General features: G+C 47.2%; 1 protein-coding gene across 3 annotated transcripts in view; it reads right to left on the bottom strand.

Moving 5' to 3' along the window:
* Nucleotides 1-4,589: 4,589 nt before the first annotated feature.
* Nucleotides 4,590-17,500, bottom strand: part of KCNE3 (potassium voltage-gated channel subfamily E regulatory subunit 3) — a 105,750-nt gene continuing 92,839 nt past the window's right edge. For all 3 annotated transcript variants that reach the window (XM_085620578.1, XM_085620577.1, XM_085620576.1), the window contains one exon: nucleotides 4,590-5,396. In XM_085620578.1, the coding sequence (XP_085476704.1) occupies nucleotides 5,030-5,329 (300 nt within the window). In that variant the 5' untranslated portion in view covers nucleotides 5,330-5,396 and the 3' untranslated portion in view covers nucleotides 4,590-5,029. The remainder of the gene's footprint in view (nucleotides 5,397-17,500) is intronic.

Below are 17,500 nucleotides of genomic sequence, written 5' to 3'. Positions count from 1 at the left end.
TATGTTACTGGCACTCAAATATTCAAGACTTTCATATCTGTAATCTGGCATGACTTGCAAATGGGTCCCATTTTTCTTTCTTGACCTGTATCTTCTAACATTATGCTTAATGCCGAGGATTCACTTCTATCGAGTGCCTACTACTGGTACGTATGATGATTGAATCCCTCGGAGAAATACCCAGAAATGTGCTCTTCAGTACCAGATGCACTCACAGTTGTAGCCTTTTTTATTTTCCACTCAAGAACTGTACATTACATGTTTGGGACTTTCATGACAGAACAGCTTTCTGGTGAACTATTGTTTCTAATTCTTCAAAATGTATATATCTAGTTCCCTTTGACTTCAACAAAAGGAATATTACTCTTTCACCTTATGCTACTGGCTGTTTGGTGCATCATTCAACGTTCCAGGAAGGGCTTCCATTGGAATGCACAAGGGACTGTGTTACCTCTGGAAACTGCACTCAGTCATTACATTGTGTGTCACATTCAATTATTTATCTTCAATGTGCACTTTACACAGAAAGCAATCGGTTTCTGCAGCTTTATCGTCTAGCTCTGGGAAAGCCAATAGGGAAGGCTTCAATGTAATAAACATCATTTGTGAATGCCTGCATCCACATGCCCCGGCAAGGCCAGACCTGCCGGATTGTCCAAAGGTTGCTTATTACTCACTTTCTATTACTAGGCACCTCTTGCTATTCTGAATAGAATGCCTGTAATCACTCTGCTTCGTCTATTCTCCACTCTTCTTCTTACACCTTCTTGTGTTGCAGACTTTCACTTTTCACAAGCTACATTCATTTGTAGACATCACTTGAAGTGAGATTCAGTTTTCCATAAAACTGCACTACATTTACGGCAAATGCGTATACAAAGGATGGTGTTACAGACCTGTTTCTGAAGTTTAATTGATATTTATTCTTTATTTGGAGATGTAATTTTTAATAAAATATATTGAAAGTGGGAAGGGGGAAACTCACATGTATAGGCTGACCGGTATATAGCACTGGTCAACAAGGTTCATCCAGCTGAAGAGGTACCTTCTCAAGTCCATGCAAGGAGATGCTGTTCGTGTTAGGGTGGGTTGCAAAGATGTCATTGTTGGCGTGAGAAGCAGGTTAAGCGTCACAGATGGTCACTGTTGCAGCACAGAGAGATGGTCGTTGTTGCAACTTCACATTGGTGGTCTTCCTGGGCTGTCACTATTGACGGGTAGTGCAGGTTTTGCTGGAGCCTCGTGTTGGCAAATGTCATGGATTGTTGCTGTTGGCACGAAGAGGAGGTCCTGCCTTTACCTTTTCTTCAGGAGACGCTCTCACCGATGCCAGCCAAGGGTGCAGGACCTGGTGGTCATCTCTTGGAGATCAGGACGCACTCCAGCAGAGGACAGCAGCAGGGCTCAGGAAGGTCAAGTTGGGACTGGTCAGCTGGACAGCTCCAGGGAAACCTCTGGTAGCTTGGTTTGTCCCTGAAGCTCACACAGGAGGTCAGCCAACTGACCCTTGGAGTCACTTCGGGTGAGTCTGGGTTCAAGGCAAGCAGGTCCAATCCTCCTTCTGCAGACAACAGGGCAGTCCTGAATCTTCCACAGGTCGAGGAGTGTTCTCATGAGAGGTTCTGCAGATGCCACTTTTATACCTGGTGCCTGACTTTCTGTGGAGAATTCCCTGGCTTGACCCCAAACTGGTTCTTGTCAGTTCTTCCCCTTCCCTAAAACCTGGCTCCTAACTGCCTAGGGTGAAATAGGCAAGGGCAGGCCTGGTGTCAGTTTTCTTTGTGTATGCAGCAGGCAGGGTCATTTGAAGTGCTATCAGGGCAAGGCACACCTCCTGCACAGACAAGAAGACCCTGCCTCTCCACAACTAGCCCTCTTTGATCTCCATGTCTGGAAACAAAATACACAAAACAGCAGAAGAGAGCCCTTCACAATCATGTGACCCTAGACACAGGCAGAAAACAATATTTGATTTAGGGCAGAAAAAATGCCAACTTTCTGAAAGTGATATTTTCAGAATAGTAATTTAAAATTCTACCTTCCCGCTAAAGAGGATGATTTTAAATTACAATTCATGTGAGTGGAAACAGAATTACTCTATCTGGTACCAAATGGAGTTTATCGCTTATTAAATGTATTAAGGTACCCCAGTGTTAGTCTAAAGGACATATTGCCCTACAACAGTGAAAAATAACTTAAGGAATTTTTCACTGCCAGGACATGTAAAACTTAAACCCACACATCCTACTTTTTAAAAACTATGCACCCTGCGCTATGAGCTTAGAAGGCTTACCTTCGTGGTGACTTACAGGTATTAAAAAGGAAGCTTTAGGCCTGGCAAAAGGTTTATCTTGCCAGGTCGAAATGGCAGTTTAAATCTGCACTACAGACTGCACTGGCAGGACCGAGACATGTTTTAAAAGGCTACATCAGTGGGAGGCCCAATGAGTGCTAAGGCCCACTAGTAGCATTGCATTTACAGGCTTTCGGTACATGCAGCACCATATAATGGGGCTTACAAGTAAATTGAATGTACCAATCAGGTGCAGGCCAATTTTACCATGTTTTCAAGGAAGAGCACTAGCACTTTACCTCTCATTGGTATGGAAAAAGGGGTGAGTCCTGAAAGCAAAGGAAGGCACAAATCTAGGGTGACGCTGCAGAAAGGGCCAGGCTCATGGACATGGAACCATCTCACTGCACCGCATGCTAGGGGCACTGACCCAACCTGCTACAAATGTTTCATTTCTGCATATGTAAGGCGTGACTAGTACTGGAGGCGGTAGTCGAAAAAGGTGCCACATACAAATGCCTTCATGGGCATTTACTAACTGGCTGTTTGTTGCGATGCTCAGGAAAAGTAATGAAAATTAGGGAACTTCCCACAATAGGCAGGTGCCAAAGGCTTCTAAGAGGGCAAGCCACAAATTAACCAGAGAACAGATTGTCCTGTTTGGAAGAAGGGTACTTGAAGGGAAGTGTTCCCAGCGGTCGGCCTGAACCTGTGAGTTCCACCCCGTCCACTTTCAATAAACTATATTAAAAATGCCACTACTATGAGGAACACGGACATGGGAATGTAGCTCCCCGGTGTGAAAAATAGGTACAGGAAAAGTCCAGAAAATTTCAGACCTCAATCTCTCGTTTTTTTCCCCTTCTTTTCTGGCCGAGTGTCACATCCATGCACACTGCAAACTTACGCCTATGACTTACACAGGTGTATGCATTTTTGCTGATTTACAAAACCATAAAGGAAGGTACACAGAAGTGTATGTAAATCGTAGCTTTGCATGTTTAGTTCACAGACGCAGCTTGGCATACATGTGCAAGAGCATATTGTTTTCTCCAGAGAGAAAATTCAACTTCTAGAAATCTCTTTCGTGACACTTCAGTGGAATATAGGGGTGGGTGCAGCATTTACTTTGCCACCAAGGGACACTAATTATCCCCTTTAACGGGAGCAGTCTTCCGTGCTCTTTTATTTTGCCAAATGACCTGCAAACATCTTGTGAATACCCCAAAAGTATAATTTTATAAGTGTCTACCAGCTATTTGCTGGCATACCATGTCCGATAACATGCTGCAACCCAGTGGGCGCACAATATTCCCATAAATCTAACCATGAACATTTATTTCATTTCCATCATTTTAGCTTTGATGTGTGTAACCTCACGCAAGTCTCCAGCACAATATGTCATTCAGAAGTCATGGCTGGACTCAGTTGTAAGATTGCTGGACAGTGGTGGCTCCTCCACAATGGCGGAGGAGCGTTGTCTCACCGCCTGGCTTAGAGCCAGTAAATGCAAAATAAAACCATGCCATGGTTTTATTTGTCATTTTGCAGCTTTGAGCCAGCTTGCGAAGGGAGGGGCGGGGCATTGGGAGGAGGAGCGCGACGTGCACTCCACTCCCTAAGTGCGCATATGTGTTTTGGTGGACCGTCTCAGGCTGGCCAAAACACACGTGCACCCGACAGACTCCCTGGTCTGACCAGGGCCTCTTTCCTGCCTGCTCAGACCAATCCTGGGGCTGCTCTCATGTGAGAGCAGCGCAGGGATTGCAGGGAGTCCGTGACGGGGTCCCAGTGCTGGCTGGGACCAGGAAGGACTGTGCCGACTGTGCAGGAGGCAGCTCAAATTGAGTTAAAAAATTTTTTTTAAATTATAATCCCCCTCCCCCGCACACACTCTCCCTCCGGCATTCCCCCACCCCACCACCTCTTTATTGTGTGGGACGCGACTGTTGCTGGAAGCCAAGAAAGACGGTGCTGATTTACAATGGGGTTGGTCATGGCATGATGGGGGCCTAGGATTATCCTTCGGGCTTAAGACTGTTTTAAGAGTGACTTTTCTGCCTTGCAGCAGTCTTTCCATTGTCCTAAGGAAGACATTACTCTTTGTAAATCAGTTGTTCTTAAGACTGTCTGAGGCCAGGTAGACACCCAAGTAAACCAAACTCAAAGTGAATAAAAATGTAACAATTCCAAATAACTCTCAGGTAATTGTCTGTACATTTTGAATTTAAGAAAATAACTCCGAGGAATGTACTTCCGTGTAACTGGGGTTAAAAGAAGATTTCAACTTAGCACCTAGATGGACAGACATACATTTATTCCTTAAAAGTTCACAGACAGTGAATGCAAAACTTTACAAAACAGGTCATTTCACAATAAAAGGCCAGGATTCTCCACGTCAACAACAACATGTAGTGGGTTTGTTTCAAAAGGACCTCTGCCATCTTTAGCCCTTTGTCTCACAACACTCTCTGTAGTAGTGAATTCCACTCTCCAGTGATTAAGACAATGGCACACGGCTTGGTGTTCTCCCAGCAGTGGTGTCTCTAATTGGTCGAGGAGGACAAAGAACAATGTCGGACCCACGTACATCATTCTGTTCACATCCGCCAGAGCCAGTAAAGAAGTTCCTGACGTCTCCTACTTTGAACAACGTACCATCAAGGTTGTGCGGCTCCAGGAATGTCTAACACAATTGTGCCCCCTGTTGATGGACCCATGAAAGTCCTACTAGGCTCAGATCATAGAAATACGATTCTTGATGTACACATGATATGGATCGCTCCGCTTGTCGACTTTTCGCGACCTGGTGTAGCCCAGAATCAAGCTCCCAACAGTGGCGGCAAACAGGAACATGACGAAGAGGATGTACATGTAGGAGTTGTCGTCCTTGTGGCTTGGGTCGGGGCCGGCTCTCCGGGTGTGGTTTAGGGTCTCTTCGGTTTGGCACGGGAGCCCATTGAGTGTCTTGTTCAGTGCCTTCAGAATGTAATTTAGATTTTCGTATAAGCTTTCCACCGACTTCCCGGGTTCCATACCTTCACGAAATGCGGCCCAGAGATGAAGAGAAAAGAGTCTTCAGAGGCGGTGAAATCTTGAAGACCTGAGGAAAGATTACAATTCATTAAAACACTTCCATGCTGGAGCAATGCCTCACACCACGAACAACTCTAGCAGAAGCAAACATTTATAAAGCAGTCATTCTGTATGACATCGATTAAAAAGTCTTTTACCATAGCCAATTAAATGATTTGAAATCATGTACATTGCCTTACTAATGAAATATATCAAGCATTATGCATTCTTAAAATATCCCCGTCATATCTTTGGAACGACTCCACCTGCCGCATTACAGATGGGCTTGGTCTAACCACCCCAAATCCCTGTTAGATCTTATAAGCTTAGCCCACAAGACCACCAAAGCAACCTCAACAAAGAGCACAGTGCAAATGACAGGTTTGCCAGGGTGACTATAATGTAGTAAACTTTGTGATGAGAGGCTATTAAAAGCAGGGCCAGCTTCAGGGTGGTGCGACTGGTGCAGCTGCACCTGGCACTGACCTTGGGGGGTGCTGTGTTTTAAAATAATGTATGGGTTTAAAAGCACTTCCTGCAGAGTTCCTTGTGCATCCAGCAGTTTTCAAACAACAATCAAAATGTCAAGATAACTCTGTTGATTAATGTTCCTGCTGGAGAGAGGGGTGTTTTGTCTAGTGGCAGTTTTGACTCATGCTACAGTAGCTCAGAGGGTTAATGTGCCTGCTGCAAAGAACGTGTACCATGCGAATCACAGAACTGAGTGTGAGTGAACTTTGAGTGGCGGTATAAAAAAAATGAAATGTATGTCAGAGAGGGATAATGTTGGATGTGGGTAGTGAGAGAATTTGTGGAGAAAGAGGTAATTGGGGGACGCCAAAAAAATTGTTGCACTGGGCGCCACCAGCGCTAAAGCCAGCCCTGATTAAAAGTGATACACCTGAGTGCAGCTTCTCTCATGTACCAGGGCTGTTGCGGTGGCTTGTAAAGTCGCCTTTAGTTTAGAGGACACACAGAATGTACACGTGTCAAACGTGAGGGAGCCATTAGACAGGGCTACGATTAAACAACATGAGTTACGAGAAAAAGTATGGAGACTTAGAGTGCTCAGGGGATGGCATACCACAGAGGCCAAAGTGCCCCCAGAAGATCATGGAATAAAAATAACTGATGCGTGTGTTGCATAAACTAGTACAGAGAAAGACCAGACCTCAGGCTCAGATCAAAGCATCTGAAGTTATTTACAAGGCGATTAAGAAGGCAAAGCCACACCTAGGAGTATTAAATGGAGTGTGTTCAGCATAAGCACTAGATTAATTAAAGTAAATTCATCCAATTCTTCTGAGATAAGACAGCACGAATAAGTGATGTTGGAGAGTCTTGCCATGGGTTCCAAGCTCACTCTGCCACAGGGAAATGAGGCAACACTAGACCAAAACATGCTTCTGATTGCTTGGGCTTCAGGTAAGACTGGACGTGGCCTTGTAATTTTCTCAGGATTATCACTTTTGGAGCAGGGACAAGGCAGGTCTGAATAGTATTGGCCCTTGTCCTTAGTGGCACAAGGAATGGGATGCTCTCAAAGTAAATACTAGTGGTTCAGATTAATGTGCACTTTTCCAGCATCTACTTTTGCAAAGTTTAAGTGTCCTTTACAGTCATGGAAGTCGAAGAAGAAGAGCAGCGTCAAGCAAGCTATAACTGGGCACTATGCTGGTGCTCCCGATGAAGCTAGCACGCATTGCCTAGAGTGAGGTGAGGGGGCTTTATATAAAGGGTTAGGTTTGGCTACAAGAGACCTAAAAGAGTGGGACAGCCTCTGTGGGAGGAAATAAGATCAACAATGCAACTACCCTTGCGACTGCTTGTTCAGTAGTAAAGGATAGCAACAAGCAGTATTCAGTGGGTTTCCTAGACCTTTTGGCCCCTGTGCCACTGCACCTGCTGCACCATTTGAACCATGACCCTAGTGCCTGCAAGGCAACTGCACTTGTGACTGCTTGTTTAGTAGTAAAAGATAGCAATAACCGGTATTCAGTAGGTTTCCTAGAGCTTTTGGCCCTGTGCCACTGCACCTGTTGCACCATTGAACCATGACCCTTGTGACTGCTTGTTTAGTAGTAAAATACAGCAATAATCCGAATGGCTGTCATTATGAGAGTGCGAGTCATGGGCTGCTCTGGTTCAGAGCGCTGTAAAATTGGCGTTTATGATATAAAATGTTTTTTTTGTTGTCAAGGGAGTGGTAGCTGTGGGTGCCTGAACAAGCATAGGAGAATGGCAGCAGAACATGTCAGAAAAATCACACATTCTAGAGAAGTATACATATGCACTTCAGGGTCAATTAACATGCCTGCTTAGAGTAAAACACCAACCAGCCCAAATATTTTAAAGCAGCATGTACGTTTAATGCAGCATAAATATGTAAATCACGACCACAGGTTTGCATGTGTGAGCCTGCAGATATGCTTGTTTGAATTGAAAACAAGCCCCGGTGACAAAGCCAGCAGCAGTACACAGCTGCTCTTCCCAAAGATCCCCTGACAGCAAAGGCGAGTCAAAAAACATGATGAACCATGTTAGATTGGCTTATTCCCAATTGGCACATTTAATTTACTTGTGAGTCCAGAGTAAAGTGGCACTACCTGTGCCCAGGGCTTGTAAATGAAATGCAGCAAAGTGGGTCTGCAGCACTGACTGTGCCACCCACTTAAGTAGCACTTTCAACATGTCTCAGGCTTGCCATTGCAGCTTGTGGGCGTGCATTTTGAACTGCCATTTCGACCTGGCAAAGTAAACCTTTTGTTAGACCCAAACTTTTTTTTAAAATACATATAAGACACCCCAAGGGTGGGCCCTGGATCAGTGCTTAATTTGTAAAAAGGTAAGTGCTAGGGCACTTCTCGGAAGGCCGCTGCACTCTGTACCACGCACTGCCCATGCCAGCACTGCTAATGACAGCAGCAACACAACACTTAACCCAACCATTGCATGTGACAAGTTAGACTATTAAAGTACACACAAAGCTATAATAATAGAGTGAGAGGCTGGTATTATTCATTATGAAGCAATTTGACTTAGTAAATATGGTTGTTGTGCTCATTTAAAAATTTAACAGACAGCGCCACCATGTAGTGGGACTGTCACTACAGCCGGTGATGACAATTAAGTGCCGGTGCCGAGCACCGTAAACCACGGCTTAAATTAGGCAGTGCCCTGGACAGCCCAGAGGGCAGGATGTAGTGTATATAAAAAGTTGGACATGTACATTTAAGCTATACCTGTCCTGGTAGTGAAAAACTGTTCAATTAGTTTTTCACTACTGTAGGGCCTACCTCTCCCATAGGATAACATTGGAGTTACCTTATTACATATTATAAGTGTAATTTCCAAATGAGAACAAATCATGTCTAGGGTCTATGGAATTGAGGAGGAAAAAGAAACTTATGGTGAGGTCTGATTTTAAGTTACAATTTTGAAAATGTCACTTTTGAGAAAGTTGGCATTTTCTTGCCTTTGCCATTTGGCGCCTGCAGCCTGTCTCTGGGTCACATGACTGGGTGTAGTTGACTGTTGGGCGTTGTGTATTCCTATTAGACAGCCACACACAATGTGGAGCTTTGGGAATAGGCAATCACTGGCAGGATGGAAAGGAGGAGCCGGACCCAGCCCCACTTACACTTGAGTAGGCTGTGTCCTGCTTGCATACAAAGGCTGCATACCCCCTGTAGTTAGTCTGGAGCCAAGGCCAGGCAGGCACACCACCTGTACACTTCAAAGCTGTGCCGCAAGAAGCTTCTCCACACTTCAGAGGCCCAACTGGGTATAAATCCTGGACATCAGACACCAACTTTCAGTACACTTTTGGACCTGTGGATACTCTGCCAGGAACAAGGTTTGCTGTGCTGCTGAAAGAACTGCCATGCTGCTGAACTGCTGCTCTGAACGACTGCTGCCCTGCTGTGCTGATTTGCTGCCTGCTGCCTCTTGCCTAGGTGAGAAGGACTGGCCTGCATCTCTGGAACTCAGAACCCAGAGTGTCTCCAAGGGCTAGTTGGCTGGCTTTCTGATCTGAAGACTCAGTGACACAACAGACGTCCAACCACCTTGCACCTAGACTCTTCCATCTGTGAGTCTACCCTGCCAACACTGGACTCCGTATTGCAGCTCCTCGGAACCAACTTATCACCTGGAATCCTCGAAGCCAGACGTCGCATCACAAGCCCCATCGACAGGATCCTCGACAACGCAGAGCCTTTCATCGCAGCTACGCAGTATCTATCCCCAGTGTTACCAAAATCGGGGGTACTGGAGATTTCAGGAGGGAATTAATGGGCAATCTGCGGTTATTCAGAAATAATCTGAAAGGGATAGTGTTCCTGCATAATTTCCTCAGGGTTTCTACAAGAGAATTCACTTTAGTACAACAGGCGAGGTCTCTGCGAAAAATACAAAATATGTAGTTTTCTCACAAAACTTCTAATTTCAAAGGGACTGGTAATTCCCATTACCCAGTCCATTGGAATTACCAAGCTAGCTGTAATGAGGGGCCAAGAAGGTCATGTAGAGCTGGTCAAGACAGGAGCACCGCCATATTAGGTTTGCTGTGCTCTCAATCTGCCAAACTCATGGCTTCCCCACCTGCTTTAGATGAGGGGGCACTGCTGGGTTTCTAACCGTGAAACCTAGCTGGATCTGTCATCAGACACTTTTGACCCCTAGGACCATCCACCACCAAACTGCCAAACTACAGTGGCGGGACTATGACACTAATGTTATCACCTGGATCCATCATGTGAGGACCCAAACTCTGGCAGGGAGAATATCTCCTTTTCACAGATCACTTTCTGACCAGTTAACAGGAATAGAAGCAATTTGCAGGTATGCAAATTATCGAATATGTTTATTGAACTGAAGTTGCGAGACAGCAGGCCAACATCAGCAACTACAATATTATCACTCCGACATTAGGTCCTGCTGCAGACCGAAACAGGCACTCTTGATGAGAAACACAAAACGCTTTGATCCCTGCAAACTGGAGTTACTTCACCAACGTACTAACCTTCTCAACCACTTTTGGCACAGTCCATACAATGTCCTACGCTCTCTACCACACTCTGCATGGACATGGAGTGAAAGACATAATCAAGGATAATTTTCAACAATAGCATTGACCAATAACACTTCTGGGAGTCTCCAATCTCAGGCCTGGGAAGACAATCCATATAACATCCCTTCACTTTTAGTACTCTGTTGAATTCCACTTCAGGCACAATGCATGCCTTGGGAAGAACACCTCATTGGCCCAAAAGCTCAAAAATAAGAGCTCCACAGGCCCAATTCACAAATCATTTGCAATGAGCAAAAGAATACTTTATCAATGATACTACGGCAAATTCACTACACAGGCAAGTGTAGGGTTAGGGTATTGGATTGTGGGCATTTCTCAGAGAAGGACACTGTAAAAACTGCAGAAGCAGGTGAACACCCAAATACTTGCTTGTTTATTGGTATTCACACATGCTTCCACTTCTCCTTCAGCAAACCCACCATCACACCCACACTACCTTTGCAGAAGTCGGAACAAGGTTACTGAAGAACAGCTCACCACGTCCCTCAGCAAAACCTCACCACTGACATCCGCATCGCTAATACCTCAGCACACAACCTCCATCGATGGATCTCCAACTGCACAGACACACTGGCTCCCCTCAAGAAAGTCCCATGCAAGCGACACTCTAAAAATCTCAGCTGGTACTCTTCTGCCTTCATGAGTCCAGACTCACCCGTCAATGGCTCGAGAAGAGATGTAGAACCAGCAAGACCCCGGAAGATCACTAAGCTTTCAAAAGCGCTGTCACTGCACACCACCACCTCATTAGAACAACTAAGAAAGCAACCCTATAGAAAGGATCAACGCCAAAGCACTCAATAGCAGAGAATGTTTTGCCTTGGTCAGAGAATTTGCTAAACCCAGCTCAGAGACAGCAGACACACCACCCTCCCAAGACCTCTGCAACAACCTTGGCACCTTCTTCAACCGCAAGAGTAAGGAGATCTACGATAGCTTCAACAGCCTGGATACCCAAGACCCTCTCACCCCAGGAGCAATCACAGCACCAAACAACACTGGACCCCAGCAGATGCTGCTCAGCTGGACTCCCCTCACCGCTGACGACACCCTCGAGATAATAAAGAGCATCCACTCTTGAGCACCCTCGGACCCCTGCCCGCACCACATCTTCAACAGAGCCGGCACCTCCATCACCCCTGAACTCTGCTGGACCATCAACTTCTCCATCAACTCTGCCACCTACCCGGAAAACTGGAAACACGCAGAGATCAACCCCTTGCTGAAGAAACCCTCTGCCGACCCAACGGACCTAAAGAACTTCTTACCCATCTCTCTGCTCCCCTTCACAGCCAAGGTCATAGAGAAGGCCATCAACATCCAACTTTCCAAGTTTATCGAAGCGCACCACATCCTAGACATCGCCCAATCCGGCTTCTGCAAAAGCCACAGCATGAGACCACCCTCCACACTGCCACAGACGGCATCCACACCCCCTCGACCGAGGCAAAACTGCAGCCCTTACCCTCCTGGACCTCCAGGCTGCCTTTGACACCATCTCCCACTGCAGCCTATGCACAAGACTCCATGACACCGGCATCCATGACAAAGCCCTGGAATGGATCCGCTCCTTCCTCACTGACCGAACACTGAGAGTCAGGCTACCAACGGTCCAATCTGAACCCACAGAGATCCTCTGCAGAGCGCCTCAGGGCTTCTCCCTGAGCCCAACTCTCTTCAATATCTACATGACCCCGCTCACAGCCATCGTCAGGAACCACAGACTCAACATTGACTCCTACACGACAACACCTAGCTGATCCTCTCCCTCACCAACAAACCCACAGTCGCCAAGAACAACTTCCATGACGGGATGAGGGCTGTCGCCACCTGGATGAAGGACAGCTGCCTCCAGCTCAACTCAGAGAACACCTAAGTCTTCATCCTGGGCTCTACCACTCCACCTGGAATGGTTCCTGGTGGCCCGCAGATCTTGGAGCCCCCCCACACTCACGGACCATGCACAAAACCTTGGCATCATCCTGAACTCCTCGCTCACCATGAACCGCCAAATCAACGTCGTCTCATCATCCTGCTTCCACAAGCTACGCCTGGTCCAAAAGATCTTCAAGTGGATCCTCACCAAGTTCAGAAAGTTGGTCACCCACGCACTCATCAACTGCAGACTTGACTATGGCAACGCACTCTATGCAGGCAGCACCCAGAAACTACTCAAGAAACTGCAGAACATTCAGGACACCTCCGCCAGACTCATATTTCCCCCGCCGTAGCCACATCACCGGCCACCTCAGGAATCTCCACTGGCTCCCAGTCAATAAAAGATTTACCTTCAAGCTCCTCACACATGCCTACAAATCCCTACACAACACTGGACCTGCATACCTCAACCGCCGCCTTGCATTCCACGCACCCACCAGAGACCTCTCCTCCACCCTACTGGCCCTTGCCACCATCCCACATTTCTGCAAGACCATGGTTGGAGAAAGATCCTTCTCCTACCTTGCAGCAAAGACCTGGAACATCCTGACTCTCCACCTCATGCAATCACTGTCACTGCCTCAATTCAGGAAGGACCTCAAGACCGGGCTCTGAACTGAACCACAGAGCCTTCGACAGATCAGCAGCACCCCCCCCCCCCACCCCCCTCCCCAGCGCCTTGTGCCTCCTACAGGTGAGTATTCACGCATTACAAGTCACTTGATTGACTGATTGATCACAATTGCAGGTAGTTTCCAACCGTGGTAACACATGCCACTTGGCTGTTGTCAATCACAAGTAAGTGCATTTTTGTCAGAGTGGCAAAGAAGTGGTAGCATGCCACAGGATTTAGTGATGGTGTATGATAAGGGACTGCTATGCAGAGAACAATTTTCCATATAAAGTCACTGATGCACATATTTACCTAATTTATGTATGCAGAACTTTCTGAGAAGAGGATGCACAGCTGCGCAGAGGATGCACATCTGAGCAGAGTATGCACACCTGAGCGGAGGATGCACATCTGAGCAGAGGATGCACATCTGAGCAGAGGATGCACATCTGAGCAGAGGATGCACATCTGAGCAGAGGATGCACATCTGAGCAGAGGATGCACATCTGAGCAGAGGATGCACATCTGAGCAGAGGATGCACATCTGAGCAGAGGATGCACATCTGAGCAGAGGATGCACAACTGAGCAGAGGATGCACAACCGAGAAGAGGATGCACAACCGAGAAGAGGATGCACAACCGAGAAGAGGATGCACAACCGAGAAGAGGATGCACAACCGAGAAGAGGATGCACAACCGAGAAGAGGATGCACAACCGAGAAGAGGATGCACAACCGAGCAGAGAATGCACAACAGATGAGACAATGGACATCTGAGCAGAGGATGGACATCTGAGCAGAGGATGCACAGCTGAGCAGAGGATGGACAACTGAGCAGAGGATGGACAACTGAGCAGAGGATGGACAACTGAGCAGAGGATGGACAACTGAGCAGAGGATGGACAACTGAGCAGAGGATGGACAACTGAGCAGAGGATGGACAACTGAGCAAAGGATGCACAACCGAGAAGAAGATGCACAACCGAGCAGAGGATGCACAACCGAGCAGAGGATGCACAGCTGAGCAGAGAATGCACAACCGAGGAGAGAATGGACATCTAAGCAGAGAATGGACATCTGAGCAGAGGATGCACAGCTGAGCAGAGGATGCACAGCTGAGCAGAGGATGCACACCTGAGCAGAGGATGCACACCTGAGCAGAGGATGCACACCTGAGCAGAGGATGCACACCTGAGCAGAGTATGGACAACTGAGCAAAGGATGGACAACTGAGCAAAGGATGGACAACTGAGCAAAGGATGCACAGCTGAGCAAAGGATGCACAGCTGAGCAGAGGATGCACAGCTGAGCAGAGGATGCACAGCTGAGCAGAGGATGCACAGCTGAGCAGAGGATGCACAGCTGAGCAGAGGATGCACAGCTGAGCAGAGGATGCACAGCTGAGCAGAGAATGGACAACTAAGCAGAGAATGGACAACTGAGCAAAGGATGCTCAGCTGTGCAGAGGAAGCACAGCTGAGCAGAGGAAGCACAGCTGAGCAGAGGAAGCACAGCTGAGCAGAGGATGCACAGCTGAGCAGAGGATGCACAGCTGAGCAGAGGATGCACAGCTGAGCAGAGGATGCACAGCTGAGCAGAGGATGCACAGCTGAGCAGAGGATGCACAGCTGAGCAGAGAATGCACAGCTGAGCAGAGAATGCACAGCTGAGCAGAGAATGCACAACTGAGCAGAGAATGCACAACTGAGCAGAGAATGGACAACCTGAGCAGAGAATGGACAACTGAGCAGAGAATGGACAACCTGAGCAAAGGATGCACAGCTTAGCAAAGGATGCACAGCTGAGCAAAGGATGCACAGCTGAGCAAAGGATGCACAGCTGAGCAAAGGATGCACAGCTGAGCAAAGGATGCACAGCTGAGCAGAGGGTGCACAGCTGAGCAGAGGGTGCACAGCTGAGCAGAGGGTGTACAGCTGAGCAGAGGGTGTACAGCTGAGCAGAGGATGCACAGCTGAGCAAAGGATGCACAGCTGAGCAGAGGGTGCACAGCTGAGCAGAGGGTGTACAGCTGAGCAGAGGGTGTACAGCTGAGCAGAGGGTGTACAGCTGAGCAGAGGGTGTACAGCTGATTAGAGGGTGCACAGCTGAGCAGAGGGTGCACAGCTGAGCAGAGGGTGTACAGCTGAGCAGAGGGTGTGCAGCTGAGCAGAGGGTGCACAGCTGAGCTGAGGGTGTACAAGTGAGCAGAGGATGCACATCTGAGCAGAGGATGTACATCTGAGCAGAGGATGTGGTCTGAAGCTGGTTTGTGCTGCAGGATTTCATCACTTTGGTGTGAGATTGTTTCACAGTCAGCAGGGACATGTGAGAGAACTTTCTTCTGTACTTACAAATTCTTCCACCTCTAAGCATCTTGTACGGCGCTCAGACTGCCCTCCTCAAACACGTTACTAAGAATACTTCTCTTTTGGATTGGGTGGTGCGTTTAATTGTGATTGTGTTTTACATCCAAACCAATTGCTTTAATGCTTGTTTTTAATACAGCTGATAAGAGATAAGTGTAATCTGACTCGGGTGCGAATCAGGACTTGATCGACTTAGTCTATCATCCTTGTCAAGATGAGAAATTGAGTATGTAATAGTAACACCGGGGATACATAAACTGCCATGGTAGTGCTCATTTTCAATAAATGGGCTATTTTATGTTGCATATCATAAGGAAGTGGTATTTTGTAACATTTCTTTTTGCAATTGTCTCTGCAGTTTTGCAGCAGAAAAAAATCACTGGTCTCAGCACTAAGAGCCAGCAAACTGAAACATGAAGCACTATGTACAACAAGCACTGGCGTAGCTATTCGGTCTTGCTTTACATACCTGAAAGTAGTATTGACTGACTAGCTTGTGTGTACGGTTGTGTGAATGGGATAGAGGATGCATGTGTAAATGAGTCAATGAGTGGATGGATGGATGAATGAATGAATGACTGGGTGCACGGAAAAATGAGTGATTGAGCAGCATTGTCAAGAGGGAAAAGCATCCTCCTTCTAACAATGAGATCATGGCCACATCTTGCAAGCTGACAAGCCATCTTGGCATTCATTCATCATCATACCCTACCATCTGTCCATGTGCACTCATGCATCTGCTTTTCATCTATACATGCACTTGTCTTACCATTCATTGATATGTTCACTTATTTACTTATCCATCCAACCACTAATTTATTCACTCATCCATCCATCCATCCATTCATTTATGCGCTAGTACCTGAGGGGGGACGAACGCACATCTGCCTCTCTTGGAGGCAAAGCATGTGTGGGGTTACATGGCTCAGATTATGACTTGTTCACCACCTGCGGTAGGAGCTGCAGTCCTTTACCTTGTACGGAGATGGAGGCAGGCAGGAGGAAAGAGCACTTCTCCCTGGAATTTTCTATTCTTGCGCCAACCAGCCAGCAGCAGAGAAACCAAGGACAGGAGTTTCTAACTCCTTGAAGTTTAGATTGAACACACCCCTGAGGGTGAACCCATTTAGGTGTCGCTAGAGATTCATTTAATTATTTAGCAAAGCGCATGTCAAAACAAAAAAGAAGAAAAAACTTCTTTGGGGAGTAGCTTTCTGTCAGCCACTTCTTACTCAGTATCTTTTGAACAGATCAGTTTTTGATTACCCACCAGATATACCACTGCCCGGTGACCGAAACAAGTACAGAGTCATGGACGGGGAAGTGCCACTGAACTGCAATGGAGGTGCCTGCCTATCAACAGACCCCACCCAAGAAGAAATCATTCCTTCTGCTGCCACATCTACCAGTCAATGCCACTGAGACAGCAACAGTGTGTCTGTCAGACCGTGTGCCAAGAGCACGACCTGTGCTACACGTGTTCTTCAATGAAGTGGGGGCACGCGTGCCTACGGCAGCTCACAAGAGAGGCAAGAGCATGCGTGGGCCTTCCTCCTGCCACCAGCACTTACCTAGGCTGCATCTCCCCCTGCACAGACTACCTACCACCAGGCCCGGCCTTGTCCTTACTAGGCACCACAACTAATGCCAGATTCAGACATGCCCACCCTGACCATGATGCACATGACTTTAGGTTCTTGGTGGCCACCTGAGACATCAGCCTTCTCAGTGCATGTTCCCCTACCACCAAAGGTTCTCGGTGGCCACCTGGGACATCCGCCTGCTCGGTGCAGGAGCGGACCATCTTGTCCAGGTGAGTGGCCAGCCAGGACCCGCCTGCACTTGTGCAGCTGGTGAACCCCTTGAATACTGTAGATGGTAAACGTCCTGATAAGATAGCACAGTGGGTTTATTGACTTATTTAGGAAATTGTTTACAACCTGCAGTTTGGTCCATCCTTGCCCTTACTATTCAAGAGCACTCCCACCAAGAACACATCAGTGTCCCCATATGCTGAGAGCCATTAATAAAGTCAGGTAGCAGAGACACGTTACTAGCAGAAAGACTTGATATTTGTTACTGTGCTAAGGACCTAATGGCACTGCAGTCAGTTCTCAATAATGC

This window comes from Triturus cristatus, chromosome 8 (assembly GCF_964204655.1).
Source record: "Triturus cristatus chromosome 8, aTriCri1.1, whole genome shotgun sequence".
Classification (NCBI taxonomy): domain Eukaryota; kingdom Metazoa; phylum Chordata; class Amphibia; order Caudata; family Salamandridae; genus Triturus; species Triturus cristatus.
This window is presented reverse-complemented; position numbering and strand designations above follow the sequence as displayed.